The sequence below is a fragment of the Leptodactylus fuscus genome, chromosome 3 (assembly GCF_031893055.1).
Source record: "Leptodactylus fuscus isolate aLepFus1 chromosome 3, aLepFus1.hap2, whole genome shotgun sequence".
Lineage (NCBI taxonomy): Eukaryota > Metazoa > Chordata > Amphibia > Anura > Leptodactylidae > Leptodactylus > Leptodactylus fuscus.
Window position 1 is genome coordinate 198,481,009 of NC_134267.1, and position 21,403 is coordinate 198,502,411.

General features: G+C 39.7%; 1 protein-coding gene across 1 annotated transcript in view; it reads right to left on the reverse strand.

The window, feature by feature from the left end:
- Window positions 1-14,826, reverse strand: part of SLCO2A1 (solute carrier organic anion transporter family member 2A1) — a 39,545-nt gene extending 24,719 nt beyond the window's left edge. Inside the window, exon 1 of the mRNA XM_075269031.1 lies at window positions 14,587-14,826. Coding sequence (XP_075125132.1) covers window positions 14,587-14,667 — 81 coding nt within the window. The 5' untranslated portion in view covers window positions 14,668-14,826. The remainder of the gene's footprint in view (window positions 1-14,586) is intronic.
- Between the last annotated feature and the right edge of the window lie 6,577 nt (window positions 14,827-21,403).

Consider the following 21,403-nt stretch of genomic DNA (forward strand, 5'->3'; position numbering starts at 1 on the left):
GTTCCTTTAGCTCTTGCCCAACCAGTCGGCCTCTCACAAATACCCGCACCAGATTGTACTCACACTGGAGATGTCACTCACAGATACTCGCTCTCCTCAGAAAATACATGGTCTTCAGTTTCTCCTCAAGCATATGTCCTTTTTCTAATGGGAGGGGGATAAGACTCCTCTGGCAATGGATTTTCTCTCACGAGAAAAAGAGTCAACATGACTGATCTTCTTACCCTGGATATCTCTCTCTGGTGGAAATTCGGAAGACCTGCATACACATTAGATGAAGGCTCCCCCTAGTGGTCGGGCACATTTGAGGAGGCAGCTGACCAAACCCAGAGCGATAGGTCCGAGTCATTGCCCCTCAAAGGGGAGATGCAACAAGAAAACAGTCTACATGCTAGACATAGTTCAGACACGACTTTACTTCCTTACAGATACAATCTTGATACATCTTACATGATGGCACAAGCTTTACTTAGAAATTCAGGTACGAAGAGGAAAACACGCTCGGTGGCTACCACAGCAACACTTTACTGTTTCTATATTCACAATGATGGGCACCATGGGGCGGTTAGTCAGTCTCTTCCCTAATGCAGGGGTATTTGTGGCTAGTAGTAGCTTGTTTCTTCAGTCCGGGGTCTACTGTGATACCTAACGGAGGGGACAGAGTATTTACTCCAGTTGTCCAGTGGCTACCTACACATGGCTAACATTGGCATACTTCAAGCAGCACTCTTCTCTCCACATGGACCCCATTATAGTCTGTGGGGTCCATGTGGCTTCATTGCTCACCGCTTTTTAATGCGTTCTGTATTCCGTTCAGGGGGTCCCCATTTATTATTATTATTATTTTTTATTATTATTATTGTTTATTTATATAGCCCCATTAATTCCATGGTGCTTTACATTTGGGGGTTACATACAATACACAGAATATACAGGTAGATATAATACTAACAGTGACCGACTGGCACAGTGGGGTAGAGGGCCCTGCCCGCGAGGACTTACAATCTATGAGGGAAGGGGGGTAGAGACAGAAGGAGAGGGGGAGACTGTACAGATGGTGGTGCGGTGATAGTGTTATTGGAGGTTGTAGGCCTTCCTGAATAGGTGAGTCTTCAGGGCCTTCTTGAATCCTGTGATTGTGGGGGTCAGTCTTATGTGTCTTGGTAAGGAGTTCCAGAGTATGGGGATGCACGGGATAAATCTTGGAGCAGACTACCGAACGCAGATGTGAACCAGGCCTTAGTATAAATGTTTCTCTCACTCCCTCCTGCCGAGTGTGAATATAGTTTAATTGTGAAAGGTTTTTAACAGCCCCCAAATAGGTCTAACAATGCGTTCCCTAAAATCTACTGTTCGTAAAGGTCACAGATGGGCCAATTTCTCTTCTATGGCTTCTGGATGATACTTGGTGGAAATTAAATGAATTTTCCATAAAAGTAGTTTGTGGTCATTACGTAGGCATTTTAACAAAGAGAAATTCCATGGTGGGGCCTAGCGGGCCTGTGTGTTCACATCTTCCCATTAATAGATGACTGTTTATTAAGGCGTTTGGCAGCAGTTTCTTCACAATGATGTGCCCTGGGGCGTGATAACTACACTGCGTGTTCCCTTTACAAATTGCTCATCATCCCATGTATTCTATATCTACATTTTATTAGAACTTTTATGCTACACTGCGACATTCATTGAAATGAATGGAAACCATCCGACAAACAAAATTGCACGGCTATCTTTTGGCTTCACTAAGGGTATCCGTCTCCTTAAAGGGAACCCTGCAAATCAACCTGGCCCCACGGACAGACAGGCTAGGGTCACCTGAAATACCGTTTCATCAGAGACAAACCTTTGAAGAATTCAGTCCCGGATGATACATATAGAAACTATACATTGGCCTTCATAGAACTCAGACTGCGCCTACGTAAAATGGAACATTTTATATCAATTTCATATTTCTTTGCTGCATTTCAGTCTTCTAGTGCTTTACTTTGCACTCATTTGATCCCCGGTCTTTCATTCACAATACATCAATCCCTCCCATATGACTCACTATGGCAGCCTAATGTGATGAAAAAGACAACATCTCCTGCTACTTCTTTCAGCCAAGTCCTTTATGTATTTTCTATAACCATTTCTTGTAATGAATAGATTTCCCAGGTAGTTATGTCGTCTTATCATCATAACTGAGATAAGCCCCAAGGGCAACCGAATTAAGCAACTTTGTACCCTGAATACTGTAGCCGTCTATTGTAATGCTGGATCATCACAATGAGGGAGTCTCAGTGAAATGTATCAGAGATTTTCATTCTCTTAGTAATTTATTTGGAATTTTAAGGCACAAAATTGTCGCCTTGACAGCTGAACAATGGGCCTTTAGAGCCTCTGCGATTATTACACATAGATAGGTACTGGGGTTGTTCTGACCCTCTGAGTTGCATTTGCAGATATATGTGGAACAACCAGTATGAAAGGTCAAAGGACAAGCCTGGTACGTGTGAAAAGAAGGAGCCATTTCACACATCTGCTCTGCAACTTAAGTCATGAGCATTCTCAGCCTGAATGATAGATGACAAAGTCAACAACTAAGTCAAATACGTGTAAAGATAGTACAAGCATAAGAGTTTAGTGGTGTGAGCTTTTCATTTTTCTGCAATTTATTAATGAGGTATGTTGGCCAGATCAATAGATCTCATAGTCACTGGATAGAGAATAAATTCTGGATCAGTAAGAGTCTTAGCACTGAAGCCCCAGAGAGCACCAGAACGGGCGACCCCATCCCCCCCCCCAGCTGCATGGCTAGGACAACCTCAGTTTTGCAGCTGGAGTGGAGTCAGGGTCTAGGGTTGGCTAGTTTGGCAATCGGTGGGGACCCATGAATGTAGTATTTATTACTCGTCCAATGGATAGGTGAAAAATGTTTCAGCCTGGAACACTCCTTTTAGCCTTTAGCAAATCATGTCATATCTGTACATTATACAGAAAATGAAATCGCGACACTAAAAAGTGCAATTTGCCCCACAAAAAATAATCCCTCATATGACTCTGTGAATAGAAAAATAAAACATGTCTAGGAAAGTCGAGAGGAAAAAAGCAAAACGCCAAATTGGAAAAACGAAGTGTAAAAAGAAAAAAGAAGTGAATAGCCAAAAGCACAAAGTGCCTAATGGACTGAACATGTAAGATCCCAATGATTGGAAACACTGGGAAGACCCCTGTAACTTTTTGGGTGGCCTTGAGATAATGAATTTATTTGCAAACTGATGATCTGATTCTTGGGTACTGAAAAAGGTCACACTCCATGGTCAAATTATCGCAATATACTGATACGTTCAAGTAGGGCACTCCATTCCATCTAAGATCACTATGCAGTATTGGATTAAGGCATTTGGTACTCATTAAAGAAATATATTTTAGGTTCCATTGATGAATAAAGTAAATGTGTATTCATAGTTTTTTTTTTTCCATTCTACTGAATGTCGCCATCATTACACATATAAGCAATCTTACCAATGACATAGTCTATGTGGGCTGTATTGCTCTATTATGAGGCTACTCTACTGGAAACTCTTGTGGTCAGATCAACCCTGTATGATTCATTCACCTATTTTCACAACATGATAAAAAGGAGATTTAGATGTGCTTCCTTCCTTAAAAAAAATGGTTGGTCATTCCAATGGATTTTTTACATTCCTTTAGTCGAAGAACCAAAATGACATGTCTCAGGACCACAGTAGTGCCTTCTTCAGGCATGATCCGTATGGGTCATAAGGTTCATCAGAGAACCATAGGGCGCTCTATTCACTATACCATCATGGAATGACTATTGAATTTAACTATGAAATACCATTTTTACATTCTATTAGTTAGCTAATAAATCCAATAAATTTAGGAAACATGAACAAATTGTAAGAATTAAAAAAAAAAATTAACAGCTTGAGGGACAAATTCTGTAAACTCAAAATTCAAGGTGCAATGTTTATACGAAAAAAGATGTGGAATCAGTATGAACAAGTTATCAATTAAACAGGAGTGAACCAAGCTTCTCTGTGGCCTATAGAAAGCCCCCCCATTCCAAAAGAAATGACCCAACCCGGTGACCTTTGGTTACACACTTACCCATTTGCAGATTAAAAAATCCCCTTATTTGATCCACACAAAGTATAGCACCCCTTTACTGGCCCCCACAGTACTACCCACCTTATTGATTGTCCCCCATACAGTATAACAACCCCCTTTATTGGCCCCCACACTGTACTACCCCCTTTATTGGTCCCCACACAGTATAACACCCACTTTACTGACCTTCACACAGTATAACACCCACTTTGTTGACCTTCACACAGTATAACACCCCCTTTACTGAGCCCCACATCAAATATCGCCCCCTTCTCTTTATTGGGCCACACTCAGTATCACATCTCCTTTACTGACCGTTACATAGTATATTACACCCTTTACTGGCTCCCACACATTGTATTGCCCCTTTTTACTGGCTTGCACATATTGTTCCTTATTAGGCCCTCACATATAATTTTGCCCTCTTCTTTTTGAACCCCACATAGTATATTGTCCCTTTTGATGGTTCCACGCATAATACTGCCCTCTTCTTTTTGACCCCTATATAGTATACTGCCCCCTTTTGGGCCTCATACAGTTAAATTAGGTTAGATTAGCCTTAGATTAAACATTTCAGGTTTTGGTCGAACCTGAAACTTTTGAGGTTCATCAATCATGAATCACATGATCTATTAGATGAGGCTAAGTAGTCTGAAAAGTGAGTGAGCATTTAAGTGAATCCATATCACTCCTGTGAACTTGGGGACTACATTGTGATGTTTGTTGTGTGTAGATATAAAAGTGCTCATACATTCTAGATGAATGTCATCTAAACCCATTGGTATTAGCAGAACTAGCTCACCACTTAATATGTATTGTTGTGCAAATTTTTTGCAATAAATGCATGCTTGGGTGTATATGTCCATAGATGGTGGGGGGTCAAGAGGAATAACTGTCGGCTGAACGAGCATTTGACCCAAATCTATAGTGTATGACCTCCTCTAGGCTTCTTCTCCAGCAGAACTGACGTCTTACCAACTACAGCATCTGAAACAACTCAGGAATTGAAGGGAATTACTTAGTTAAGCATTGTCTGGAAATGTTCCTCGAAAAGTTTTCCCTTGATCACTATAAGACAACCACATTGACTTTGTTGTGCTCCACCCAATACATAGTGGGAAAAATGCAATGTGTTTTTTTGTAGTATGGCACTATTATCCATGAGATGTGAAGCATTGTCTACTGATACAACAGGACGTAAATTCAGGCTGTAATATTGTTGTATGTTATTGGGCAGAGATGGACGACTCCTCAAAGCCAGGAAGCCATTGAGTCTATTGACCCGTCATTTTTGGCTTGGTTTGTATTGATATCTAAATAATTCTTAGTGTCAGGTTACTTAGTAATTGAGACGAATTCCTAATTACTAACTAGTAGCCATAGACGACATCTCATGAGAATACAATTTTATCGCCATCAATCTGTAGAACTAATTTTATTGATGACTTGGATGGGAAAATGCCAATGCAGCACTCATACAGTTAATAATATTTTTGAGCCTGGCAGAGGAAGGGTGGGACGCTCAGCTACTAAGCTTAATAATATGTAGCATTCGGGCTTTTTTCTGCAATATAAGATAAAAACAGTTACAGATGTAGACTCTGCCATCCAGCTTGTAACTCAATATGCGGAATACTTCCAATATGGGACTTGTCCTTTGGTAAACAGATTCAAGAGATTTTGTCATGAGCTGTAAAATTATTCATGGAGTGGAAAAAAACAACACACAACTTTCCTTCTGACCCCTGTTATACATGTGCACTTGTCGGATTGGGGTAATAGGAGTACCACCTCTGGTTGTAGGATATCTCCCCTGTGAATATAGAACCAAGAATGTTGAGAGCCAATAAATCGATCCTACTTTTCTTAGAGTTAAGGGGAGAAACCTCGAACACATTAGTTGGTTCAGTTGGCAATAACCTAATGTGTATGGGCATTGTAAAAGTTTTTTTGAGTAATAGAAATATGCTAACCATAACTAAAACCCTTCCCTGATACCTGTCACTCTCACAAGAGACTTCTTGGGTTTCCACGTCTACTTCCTGCTGTCCAATACACACAGGAAGTACTTGTAGGTGCCTGATGAGCCAATCATTGAAGTGGGAAGTACTTGTAGGTGCCTGATCAGCCAATCATTGAAGTGGGAGGTACTTGTAGGTGCCTGATCAGCCAATCACTGAAATGGGAGGTACTTGTAGGTGCCTGATCAGCCAATCACTGAAATGGGAGGTACTTGTAAGTGCCTGATCAGCCAATAATTGAAGTGGGAGGTACTTGTAGGTGCCTGATCAGCCAATCATTGAAGTGGGAGGTACTTGTAGGTGGCTGATCAGCCAATCACTGAAATGGGAGGTACTTGTAGGTGCCTGATCAGCCAATCATTGAAATGGGAGGTACTTGTAGGTGCCTGATCAGAGTGAGTCACAGATCTGGGCAGTGATTGGTTCAGCATTATTTCCTATGTGTCGGGAGATACCAAGAAGTTTAGAGCACATTTGACCTAGGTAGGGCCAAGATGGAAGTAATGTTTTATTTGGTTAGGTCCCCTTGATTTGCTGTTAAATATATTTTTATCCTAATGGAAAAAAAAACTTTTGAAGAAGTTCAGGCTGGGCAACCTGAGATAATATTAATAAAAATCAATTAAAAAAAAAAGTAATTAACTACTCCATTGCTGATTTTTAGGTTATAAGGAAGTCAGGAATGGTATAACATTCACACACTGGTAGCTAGTCTGCCGCTTCCTTACGTAAATAAACTATAAAACAGTTACATATCTAACCTGTAGAGTATTGGAACAGATCCTAAGTAAAGGGAGTCAGGAGAAGGTTATTGTAGTCAAGACTGTGAAGTTTCTCAGAAAGTAAAATAATGCCTCAGTCTTTTCTCATCTGTTGTAGTTACCGTTCATGATATAGTGAAGGCTTACGTAACCTCATCTCATAAACCTCCAACTTAGTAATATACTCAAACAATTTACACCTTTTGCCAGTGAGACGTATTCTTGGTAGCGACTTGGCTTTCCACCAAGAACAAGTATAAAAGGAGATATGCAAAGAAGGGAAGATTAAGCTTGGAAATAAAGAGATCCATGTCTTGAGAATTTTGATCTTAGTCTGTCATATGTCACCTCAAAGGGGTTTCATGATAGGTACATAGATAGATAGATAGATAGATAGATAGATAGATAGATAGATAGATAGATAGATATGACGATAGATAGGAGATAGATAGATAGATAGATAGATAGATAGATAGATAATGTAGATGGATGGATGGATGGATGGATAGATAGATAGATAGATAGATAGATAGATAGATAGATAGATAGATAGATTGATTGATTGATTTATAATTTATAGATAAAGAGCCCCAAGAAGACACAAAGTAATGGCAATCTGTAATGGCGGCAGAGCTATTCTCTAAGGCACAATTGCCCAGAGAAGTTGGCATACCCAATGAGCTATTGTTTTAGTTATATATAATGCTAGCCCTTCGCTATCACAGATTGTACATATGTTATATATAAGAAAGAGGACTATTGTGTGGAAGAAATGTGTTTTGCTAAAAAAGATAGAGGTTATTAAAATATGACTTCAGGCTAAAGATATTTAGCACAAGAACCAGAGGAAAGCAAGTGTCTCTAGAGACCACCCTAGGCGAGATAAGTGCTGAGAAGACAGGATATATATATATATATATATATATATATATATATACAGTCCTATGAAAAAGTTTGGGCACCCCTATTAATCTTAATCATTTTTAGTTCTAAATATTTTGGTGTTTATAACAGCCATTTCAGTTTGATATATCTAATAACTGATGGACACAGTAATATTTCAGGATTGAAATGAGGTTTATTGTACTAACAGAAAATGTGCAATATGCATTAAACCAAAATTTGACCGGTGCAAAAGTATGGGCACCTCAACAGAAAAGTGACATTAATATTTAGTAGATCCTCCTTTTGCAAAGATAACAGCCTCTAGTCGCTTCCTGTAGCTTTTAATCAGTTCCTGGATCCTGGATAAAGGTATTTTGGACAAACAATTCAAGTTCAGTTAAGTTAGATGGTCGCCGAGCATGGACAGCCCGCTTCAAATCATCCCACAGATGTTCAATGATATTCAGGTCTGGGGACTGGGATGGCCATTCCAGAACATTGTAATTGTACCTCTGCATGAATGCCTGAGGATTTGGAGCGGTGTTTTGGATCATTGTCTTGCTGAAATATCCATCCCCGGCGTAACTTCAACTTCGTCACTGATTCTTGAACATTATTCTCAAGAATCTGCTGATACTGAGTGGAAACCATGCGACCCTCAACTTTAACAAGATTCCCGATGCCGGCATTGGCCACACAGCCCCAAAGCATGATGGAACCTCCACCAAATTTTACAGTGGGTAGCATGTGTTTTTCTTGGAATGCTGTTTCTTTTTGGACACCATGCATAACGCCTTTTTTTTATAACCAAACAACTCAATTTTTGTTTCCAAAATGAAGCTGCCTTGTCCAAATGTGCTTTTTCATACCTCAGGCAACTCTATTTGTGGCATACGTGCAGAAACGGCTTCTTTCTCATCACTCTCCCATACAGCTTCTATTTGTGCAAAGTGCGCTGTATAGTTGACCGATGCACAGTGACACCATCTGCAGCAAGATGATGCTGCAGCTCTTTGGAGGTGGTCTGTGGATTGTCCTTGACTGTTCTCACCATTCTTCTTCTCTGCCTTTCTGATATTTTTCTTGGCCTGCCACTTCTGGGCTTAACAAGAACTGTCCCTGTGGTCTTCCATTTCCTTACTATGTTCCTCACAGTGGAAACTGACAGGTTAAATCTCTGAGACAACTTTTTGTATCCTTCCCCTGAACAACTATGTTGAACAATCTTTGTTTTCAGATCATTTGAGAGTTGTTTTGAGTAGCCCATGATGCCACTCTTTAGAGGAGATTCAAATAGTAGAACAACTTGCAATTGGCCACCTTAAATACCTTTTCTTATGATTGGATACATCTGGCTATGAAGTTCAAAGCTCACTGAGGTTACAAAACCAATTTTGTGCTTCAGTAAGTCAGTAAAAAGTAGTTAGGGGAATTCAAATCAATAAAATGATAAGGGTGCCCATACTTTTGCACCGGTCAAATTTTGGTTTAATGCATATTGCACATTTTCTGTTAGTACAATAAACCTCATTTCAATCCTGAAATATTACTGTGTCCATCATTTATTAGATATATCAAACTGAAATGGCTGTTGCAAACACCAAAATATTTAGAACAAAAAATGATTAAGATTAATAGGGGTGCCCAAACTTTTTCATAGGACTGTATATATATATATATATATATATATATATATAACACCTGGGAAAGATGGCAGATGGACACGGAGCTGAAGATTTTACTTTCTCCGGATTATTATAGATTGTTTAGGATTCCAAGCACCAGGGGGATCAGACTTGAGCGTGGACTGGATGCCTCATATCAGCGAATTACAGATCTATTCCTCTATTATTACCTATTGTAGATCTACTCCTTTATTACTACCTTTATGCATTCCATATTACAATAGTCTATCCTTACTGTGTCATGTGTAGAATACAGACTTGAGATTTGTTTTCACCCATCATTACACAGATCTGTTTTATTGTTTAGTCTTCTGGTCCTATGATGGATTAAACAACGAAACTGAGACGTGACTGTAGCCTTATATCATTGCTCTTGATCACAGAGGAATCCAGTTCTAAAGTAATATTAGTGTATAGCTCTATATATACCGATACTCTTGTCCATAGCTTGTGTCTGGCATTGCAGTGAATTGGATGTAGTTGCAACATCATACACAGACCATGAACAAGAATGACGTCGTATCTGGGCAGAAAAAAACAGACATTATTCTTTTTTTTTTTTTAAAAAAAACCCTTTAGTTAATAATTCTATGATGTATTCACAGTAAATAATAACATGAGAAATGTGGTCATACCTGTTATTTTCTATTTCAGAGATATCTGACTTCTGACTACTACATATTACATACAAATACTTCTGACTACTACATATTACATACAAATACTTCTGACTACTACATATTACATACAAATACTTCTGACTACTACATATTACATACAAATACTTCTGACTACTACATATTACATACAAATACTTCTGACTACTACATATTACATCCAAATACTTCTGACTACTACATATTACATCCAAATACTTCTGACTACTACATATTACATCCAAATACTTCTGACTACTACATATTACATCCAAATACTTCTGACTACTACATATTACATCCAAATACTTCTGACTACTACATATTTCATACAAATCCTTCTGACTACTACATATTACATCCAAATACTTCTGACTACTACATGTTACATACAAATCCTTCTGACTACTACATATTACATCCAAATACTTCTGACTACTACATATTACATAGAAATACTACTGACTACTACATATTACATCCAAATACTTCTGACTACTACATATTACATCCAAATACTTCTGACTACTACATATTTCATACAAATCCTTCTGACTACTACATATTACATACAAATCCTTCTGACTACTACATATTACATCCAAATACTTCTGACTACTACATATTACATTTTTTTTTTAAAAAAACCCTTTAGTTAATAATTCTATGATGTATTCACAGTAAATAATAACATGAGAAATGTGGTCATACCTGTTATTTTCTATTTCAGAGATATCTGACTTCTGACTACTACATATTACATCCAAATACTTCTGACTACTACATATTTCATACAAATCCTTCTGACTACTACATATTACATCCAAATACTTCTGACTACTACATATTACATCCAAATACTTCTGACTACTACATATTACATCCAAATACTTCTGACTACTACATATTACATACAAATACTTCTGACTACTACATATTACATCCAAATACTTCTGACTACTACATATTACATCCAAATACTTCTGACTACTACATATTACATCCAAATACTTCTGACTACTACATATTACATCCAAATACTTCTGACTACTACATATTTCATACAAATCCTTCTGACTACTACATATTACATCCAAATACTTCTGACTACTACATATTACATCCAAATACTACTGACTACTACATATTACATACAAATCCTTCTGACTACTACATATTACATACAAATACTTCTGACTACTACATGTTACATACAAATACTGATGACTACTACATATTACATACAAATACTGCTGACTACTACATATTACATACAAATACTTCTGACTACTACATATTACATACAAATACTTCTGACTACTACATGTTACATACAAATACTTCTGACTACTACATGTTACATACAAATACTACTGACTACTACATATTACATACAAATACTTCTGACTACTTCATATTACATCCAAATACTTCTGACTACTACATATTTCATACAAATCCTTCTGACTACTACATATTACATCCAAATACTTCTGACTACTACATATTACATCCAAATACTTCTGACTACTACATATTACATCCAAATACTGCTGACTACTACATATTTCATACAAATCCTTCTGACTACTACATATTACATCCAAATACTTCTGACTACTACATGTTACATACAAATACTTCTGACTACTACATATTACATCCAAATACTTCTGACTACTACATATTACTGCCAAATACTGCTGACTACTACATATTACATCCAAATACTGCTGACTACTACATATTTCATACAAATCCTTCTGACTACTACATATTACATACAAATACTTCTGACATAGAAATACTACTGACTACTACATATTACATACAAATACTTCTGACTACTACATATTACATACAAATACTTCTGACTACTTCATATTACATACAAATACTTCTGACTACTACATATTACATACAAATACTTCTGACTACTTCATATTACATACAAATACTGCTGACTACTACATATTACATCCAAATACTACTGACTACTACATATTACATCCAAATACTTCTGACTACTTCATATTACATACAAATACTTCTGACTACTACATATTACATACAAATACTTCTGACTACTACATGTTACATACAAATACTGATGACTACTACATATTACATACAAATACTGATGACTACTACATATTACATACAAATACTGCTGACTACTACATATTACATACAAATACTACTGACTACTACATATTACATACAAATACTTCTGACTACTACATATTTCATACAAATACTACTGACTACTACATATTACATACAAATACTTCTGACTACTTCATATTACATACAAATACTTCTGACTACTACATATTACATACAAATACTTCTGACTACTACATGTTACATACAAATACTGATGACTACTACATATTACATCCAAATACTTCTGACTACTACATATTACATAGAAATACTACTGACTACTACATATTACATACAAATACTACTGACTACTACATATTACATACAAATACTTCTGACTACTTCATATTACATACAAATACTTCTGACTACTACATATTACATACAAATACTTCTGACTACTACATGTTACATACAAATACTGATGACTACTACATATTACATCCAAATACTTCTGACTACTACATATTACATAGAAATACTACTGACTACTACATATTACATCCAAATACTTCTGACTACTACATATTTCATACAAATACTTCTGACTACTACATATTACAGCCATATACTACTGACTACTACATATTACATAGAAATACTTCTGACTACTACATATTTCATACAAATACTTCTGACTACTACATATTTCATACAAATACTTCTGACTACTACATATTACATCCAAATACTTCTGACTACTACATGTTACAGCCATATACTACTGACTACTACATATTACATACAAATACTTCTGACTACTACATATTACAGCCATATACTACTGACTACTACATATTACATACAAATACTACTGACTACTACATATTACATACAAATACTACTGACTACTACATATTACATCCAAATACTTCTGACTACTACATATTACAGCCACATACATGTGCATTTCCTTCCCTTCGCACACGTCAGGTGACCATAATGACTTATTGATCCAAGTGAGTTCAGTTCCTTCAATTCCTTGGCTTATTTCTTCGCCCTGACTATAGCAGATAAGGAGACTATATTTAGCGTTCCTGGCGTGCCAATGTGTCATTGCAGTGACTATATATGATGTCACGGGATCACTCACTTATAAATGCTCAGGTGTGAAGTAAGTTCCTCCAGTGCCAGTGTGCCAAGGGCAAGATCCGCACCTGAGGGAGGTGCCAGCAGCCATTATCACGGTGCCAGGGACGGTCACTAATACACAATTTGTTATCACCAGGCTGCACTAAGCACACTTACTGTGATAACTGTACACTGATATATGGAGAACATGTCTGCACTGTCACCGTCATATCAAGGAGGTAGAAACCTTATACTGCCATCTACTTAGTGATTGGTAAAGGAAAAATCTAAGTTGTAAAACCCTACAGATTTCATTCTCCCACCCCTATAGAGGTGTCCTAATTCCTAACATCCCCTCTGCTCCTGCTTGTTCTTGGTAACCACAGCTGGAGCGACAGGGTTGTGTATGTTTACCTCCATACTCATGAACTAGTGATATATACCGGCATTCCTAATCTCTGTCCCCTCGCACAAGTAAACACAACCCTCAGCTTGCAGCTGTACATAGAGTATACAGTGACAGCTGTCCAAGAGACGCTCTTTGAGAAAGCCACCATATTAACCTGTGACATTTTAGCATCACCATATACCCTATGGGGTCACTCTGTAAAAGATAACTTTTTAATTCGATTTTGCGTTTTTCATCTTTGCAACAATTTTAATCCAATTCCCTCTACTGAAAACCAACAGGTTCATGAAATATTACGCGTCCATGTCGAGAGCGTCCATAGTAATAAGTCTCAATTTTTATCTTAACCAGGGACTAAATCCAACTCCATTCCTTATATCCTATCCTGAGTATATAATATATCACTAGTAATACAAAGTATAATAATAATCCTAATAATACATTATCCCCAACCAGTATGAGCCAAACACATGGTCGCATCATTACTATGTATTCGTCTCAAGTAGACGAAAACAAGTCAAAGAGATTGAATGCAGATCGACATGTGTTCTCCAGACCAATATCTGTAAAATAACACTCAATTCAGGTCATGTCACACGTTAAAATATTGAGATACCTCCTGCCGGTATCTGTTGCCAAGTTTAACACATTAAGTAATCACTTTAACCCTACTCGTTTCCATTGCTTATCACAGTGCAGCAAGTGATCAAGTTCAAGTTGAAGATGGCTACCTATGTATGTCATGAACTTCACATAACCTACAATTCTGTGGAACTCTATCATGCTAAAGTTAAGGAATTGGCCAGAATTTCATCTTACCTTGATGTTGTTGAAGATCCCCTTGCAGCAGTTTCCTATGGACCTAGCTTGTGACTTGTTATCTCCAAGTTTCACTCCCATGGCGGTGATGAGATGTCTGTGTACTCCAGTAGATGTGTCTAAGGAGAGAGAGTAGGACAGGTCATTGGTCCTCTACCTGCAGATATGGAGGTCTCTGGGGGTCTTCACAGTGACTCCCCTTCTCCAGCACAGGCAGTTGAGCAGAGCTTTCTCCTTCTCTCTCAGCTCAGGTGTCTGCAGAGGTTTAAGTCAGTGGGAGGTTTTATAAGTTTTCCACTATGACAGATTCCTTCGCCCTCCCTCCTCCCACTTTTCAAACAATTGGGAGAAGAGAAATGCAGAAGTCTGGAAGAGAGCGAAAGCCCGCAGACAGTGACTATGGAAATAAGAGGAAAAAAGTCCCCGAGAGAACAGAATACAAAGTCCTATCACTTACAATTCCTGGCAGTGCTGGAATGAGTAAGCACCTATGACTGCTGGAAAGTGACTGTAATGTGTCTTATATACTGTCTACACCCTATAGCAAAGCATAAGCGACACCTTGTACAGGATGCACAAATACACAACGTAGTGTACAGTCCTGATAGGACACTCTGTCTACTATGGAACTAGCTGTAGCCTGAGAATAGTGATCCCCGCTGGGAGAAGGGACTAATGTGAGCAATACATACAGTGCGGTATAAATGCCATAGTAAGAACAGTATTATAGTATTATAATGTAATATTATGTATAGGGATCTGACACATTTATAATAGGACAGGATAAACTTTCAAGTACATATGTTATTCTGCAGCTTTCCTCCAGGGGGTGCACTTATGTGATGGATTTATTATTATTTATTACCGCATCTTTTATATAAAGCATAGATTAGCTTTAAAGGGGAACCCGCCATATTAAACACGGTGTCCCATCTGCCAGCAGTATGTTATAGAGCAGATTGCTATATAGTATTTGGGGGAAAGCTTTAGTATAGCTTGTATTTTATTCTTCTAGCTGTCTACTTATTGTTGGTTTAGCTAGCCCAGCGTACACACTGACACAATAAAGAGCGTCAATACCTAAGTAGCACTGCCCACTGGACTCCTAAGCCCAAAGTGAGCAAAGGTTGGAATAAATACAATACAAGTTCTCCGGAATCTGCTCAGCTCTGTAACATGCTGCATCAGATTTTAGGTTATTATTTTTCTTCAGTCTCTTAACTGTGATACAAAAAAAACTCCACGGTGCTCTGTAGAGGGCGCTAATACATATGTAAAGGTGGAGTATATTATGTCTGAGCTGTATTACTGCTATAGGCATTATCTAGGTATATAGATGTAAGGTTCTTAGCAGACTATTTGATGAGCCCATCCACCCCGACAAGGTAACCTCAGTCACAAGTGAAGTTACACTATACAGACATACATCATACATACAGATACATACCTCCCAACTTTTGAAGAGCCGAAAGAGGGACAAAATATGTGGCACACGTGCACGCTTTGGCAAGCTTAGCTCTGCCCACTTTTATGTTGACTCCTGCCATTGTCGTTCATTTTTCATGTGCCCTCACACATTATAATCTTCCTACAGTCACTTGTAAATTATATTCCCCCCTCCATCTCTCCCAGTTTCATATAACCCCTTTATCTGCCCCATCGCTGCCCCTAGTTTCATGTCCCCCCATCTCTGCCCCCCAGTTTCATGTCCCCCCATCTCTGCCCCCAGTTTCATGTCCCCCCATCTCTGTCCCCAGATTCATGTCTCCCCCTTCATCTGCCCCAGTGTCATGCCATTCTCCCCCCCCTTCATCTGCGCCAGTGTCATGCCGTTCTCTCCCCCTTCATCTGCCCCAGTGTCATGCCGTTCTCCCCCCTTCATCTGCCCCAGTGCCATGCCATGCCATTCCCCCCCCCCTTCATCTGCCCCAGTGTCATGCTGTTCTCCTCCCCTTCATCAGCCCCAGTGCCATGCCATGTCGTTCTCCCCCCCTTCATCTACCCCCAGTTTAATGGGCCCCCTACCTTATGTTCCACCTTTATGTTTAACACAAACAAACATTTACACTCACCTTCCAACGTTCCCCCGCCGCTCTCTCACTCATACACATCGGACGCCGATGAGTTGAAATCGGGACATACCTCCTGCTGACCGGGACCGCGGGACAGGACACCGAATTCGTGGATGTCCCGCAGAAATCGTGACGGTTTAGCGGTATGCAGATATACAGACATACCTTTCTTGGGTCATGGTCAAGGGCTACAAAGTATCCTCAGGGCAAGTAGGATCCAGATCTCTTAGCTGGATATGTAATAGCAGAGTCCAGGCATGTTCTAATGTACTCTGTTTTAGGATTTCTGATCTGGGTCCCCAGGTGGGCACTGTTTGCTCACTTACATACCAGCCATGGATGAGGTTATTTACACAAGGATCTAGGTATTTATCTCTCTTCCATGGACGTACATAGCAGCTATATAAATACGTTACCCCTCTCACAGGTCTGACTCCAGAGATACAAGCTAGGATAGGAAATTATTTCACATTGAATGCTCTGTACATTGAGTTACAGGTCTGTCTTATTTAAATATACCCAAAGTCCAATACCCAGCACAACCTATGGCCAGGAGTGACGCTATTTCCGAAAGAACATAGCCATCTTGTTCTAATCTCAAACAACCTTTTTAAGTTCTCCTTTCAAATTTCTCAATTTCCTTGTTCCTGTTTTCTGGTCAGAGTTGTCTTGGACTTCAGAGTAAAGTGTTGCTATCTGAGTATTTACAGCTTGTATCTAGGTTTACCTGGCAGGTGCGCTCTGTGGTTTATCTTAGTATTCAATGGATTTATTCTTCCGTGATCAAAAACCTCTTGGAGTAGAACAGGAGTGTAGAGTACGTGGGGGCCAGGGATATCAGTTTAGGGAAGGAGTTTCTGAGGAGTACCGAACCATTAATGAAAGGAGATGTTCTGCAGAAGAACGGAGGAGAGGAAAAAGAGAGGAACGAGTCAGGAAAAAGTGAACAGAAGGTGGCAGACTAATAAAGAGGAAGGAAAGAAACCACAACGCACAGTGTAAAAAGCAAAGAAAACTTGTAAGAGGGGTGTTTAGCAGGTGGGTCCCTGATACAAACCTTTGCATGTCCCTAGAACCTTAAGACAAACACTGGTTGAATGGCAATATACTAATAACAGGTGTATAACTGAGGGCTAGGGTATGTGTCCCAAAAACCGTGCCCAGTGGTGGACAACTAAGGGTCCTTGTGCATATCCAGTATGGGGGCCCATGTAACCAACTTACCTGCAAATGATCTCTTCTTATATGTAAGATGAATATTGGCTGTAAAAAAAATCCTTTGACAAAGCAGATCAAACAATAAAATCCTGAAGACTGCAAGCAAGAGACGTAGGAGACTCATTCTAAAACTCTCTACGCCTCTACACAGACTTGGTTTAGGGCTAAGCGAACTTTTCCACCAGATTAACAAAATCTCCTAGTCTAGTTTCAAGGTTTTCTCATCTGTTTCCTCCTGTATTTTTATTTGGGGAATACATGGTTTACGGGTGCAGGAAGGAACAGATCACAAGCCCCAGCTGAGACATAGGACGAGCACGAAATAGTGGAAAAAGGGAGAAAATCCAAGAACAGCACATAAATAGTGTGACACAACAGGGAAGCAAAAATGTAGATAAAATGAGATAACAGCATCACATATTGTAGTAAATATAGTGTAGTACAGTGTGTGGCCATGGACTATAGTAGTAGTACAGTGTGTGTCCGTGTGCTGTAGTACTAGTACAGTGTGTTTCCATAGACTATAGTAGTAGTACAATGTGTGCCTGTGGACTATAGTAGTAGTACAGTGTGTGTCCGTGTGTTGTAATAGTAGTACAGTGTTTGTCCGTGAACTATAGTAGTAGTACAGTCTGTGTGTGTGGGCTGTAGTAGTAGTAGTACAGTGTGTGTCTGTGGACTATAGTAGTAGTAGTTTAGTGTGTGTCCTTGGACTATAGTAGTAGTACAGTGTGGGTCTGTGGAATATAGTAGTAGTACAGTGTGGGTCCGTGGACTATAGTAGTAGTACAGTGTGTGTCCGTGGACTATAGTAGTAGTACAGTGTGTGTCCTTGGACTATAGTAGTAGTACAGTGTGTGTCCTTGGACTATAGTAGTAGTACAGTGTGGGTCTGTGGACTATAGTAGTAGTACAGTGTGTGTCCGTGGACTATAGTAGTAGTACAGTGTGTGTCCGTGGACTATAGTAGTAGTGCAGTGTGTGTCCGTGGACTATAGTAGTAGTACAGTGTGTGTCCGTGGACTATAGTAGTAGTACAGTGTGTGTCCTTGGACTATAGTAGTAGTACAGTGTGGGTCCGTGGACTATAGTAGTAGTACAGTGTGTGTCCGTGGACTATAGTAGTAGTACAGTGTGTGTCCGTGGACTATAGTAGTAGTACAGTGTGTGTCCGTGGACTATAGTAGTAGTACAGTGTGGGTCCGTGGACTATAGTAGTAGTACAGTGTGTGTCCGTGGACTATAGTAGTAGTAAAATGTGTATCTGTGGACAATATTAGTAGTACAGTGTGTGCCCGTTGACTATAGTAGTGGTAGTTTAGTGTGTGTCATTGGACTATAGTAGTAGGACAGTGTGTGTCCGTGGACTATAGTAGTAGTACAGTCTGTGTCCGTGGGCTGTAGTAGTAGTACAGTGTGTGTCTGTGGACTATAGTAGTAGTATGGTCTGTGTCTGTGGACTATAGTAGTAGTACAGTGTGTGTCCATGGACTATAGTAGTAGTATAGTGTGTGTCCGTGGACTATAGTTGTAGTACAGTGTGTGTACATGGACTATATTAGTAGTACAGTGTGTGTCCATGAACTATAGTAGTATTACAGTGTGTGTCCATGGACTATAGTTGTAGTATAGTGTGTGTCCATAGACTACAGTAGTAGTACAGTCTGTGTCAGTGGACTATAGTTGTAGTACAGTGTGTGTCCATAGACTACAGTAGTAGTACAGTCTGTGTCAGTGGACTATAGTTGTAGTACAGTGTGTGTCCATGGACTATATTTGTAGTACAGTGTGTGTCCATGAACTATAGTAGTACTACAGTTTGTGTCCATGGACTATAGTAATGTGTGTGTCCATGAACTATAGTATACAATTGTCACTGAGTGTACATATTAATGCCTGTATCTGTCAGACAGGTTGACACAAGTGTAGGCTACAACCTGTGAAGATAACTCCTAAGTCTACCATTGGGCAGGTGTCTGAGTATTGCAGGATAAACTGTATTTACACGTCAATAATAGTTTTACACCTTGTTGTGTCAATATTACATGAACATCACAACTTCTACAATCTGTCGCATGAGCGGTTACAAATGTTCCCCTGCAATGTTTGTATTGTTACATAATAGCAAATATTGAGAAGATAATATAAAGTATCCACTTAATTCAGGGCTCTAAATGTACCTTATATTACACTCTGCGCCAAGTGCACGCTCGGGATTGTTCATTCTTCCGGAGCTGTTGTCCAGGATTACTAAAAAGAGTCTTTTTTATTTCCAAAAACAATGCAAGTCTTGTCAATGAACTGTACCTGGTATTGCAGCTCTTGTCAATTCTACAAAATGGGATTAAAGGGGTTGTCCCATCACAAGGATCCTATCTATACTGCTGGTTAATGTGGATGTAAGACTTTTCCTAAATACATTGCTTCAGCAAAACTGCTTTGTTTGTCCACTATCTTACTTTATTCATTTTTCTGTTGACACATCCCTTGACTTATCTGGTCAAAAGTCAAGTGATGTATCTGCTGCTCTCAGGGGGGAGGGAGGAGGGGCTAAGTGCATGGGAGCGAGCCTGGAGGGGTGGGTAGTTTACATTTGGGGGGGGGGGGGGGGGAGGGGCCGCCAATACAGACCCGGCATCCGCTATAATAGAAAGGCGGATGCTGGGAAGTGTAGACGCCGGCACAGATGCCTGCAACATCGCTATGCTCCTGCCCTGCATGAAGCCAGCAGCAAGAGGAGCGATGCTGCTATTCCGGAGGGGAGGGGGGGGGGAGGGCGGAGGAGCGGAATAGCAGCATCGTTCCTGCCACTGCTGGCTTCATGCAGGGCAGAAGCGTAGCGATGTTGCAGGCATCTGTGCCGGCGTCTACACTCCCCGGCATCCGTCTCTCTATTACAGCGGATGCCGGGTCTGTATTGCATTGTGAAGGCTGTACGTCCGATGCCTAGCTGCATCGGCAGCGCACACACAGGGCCAGCGGCATAGAAGCGACGACTTCTCGCTGCTGGCTTTGCATATGTAACCCCGCCCACCAATGATGCAACAAAGCCGGAAGAAAGAAGAATTTACAGCAGCGAAGACTGGTGAGTATGCGACGTGGGAATACCCCTTTAAGCTGCAACACCAAGCACAGCCCATAGAAAAGAGAGGAGCTTTACCGGGAAGGGGGGACAGCCGATTCTTTTTTTGTAATCCTGGACCACTTCCTTTAAGCGATATTTTGAGTGGTTGCTTTGGGCAACAACCATACTTTTTGTGTTGCGAACAATGTTATCTCACCCTGATAACATCTCACCCTCTTCCTGATGCCCCCCTCCCAACCTTGGTAAGTAAGATGATATGTCATATCAATGGATGCGACCATTGGCATTTGTCCGAAATTCAGCCATGATTTCCTTATTCCTTACACGGAAACAAACAGGGACAGTGAATGCTCAAGATGATAACCTCGCCAAAATAAGGAAGTCATGGCTGGGTTACTGACAAGTCCCAGACCATAGAAAGTTCCTGCATTCATGGTCATAT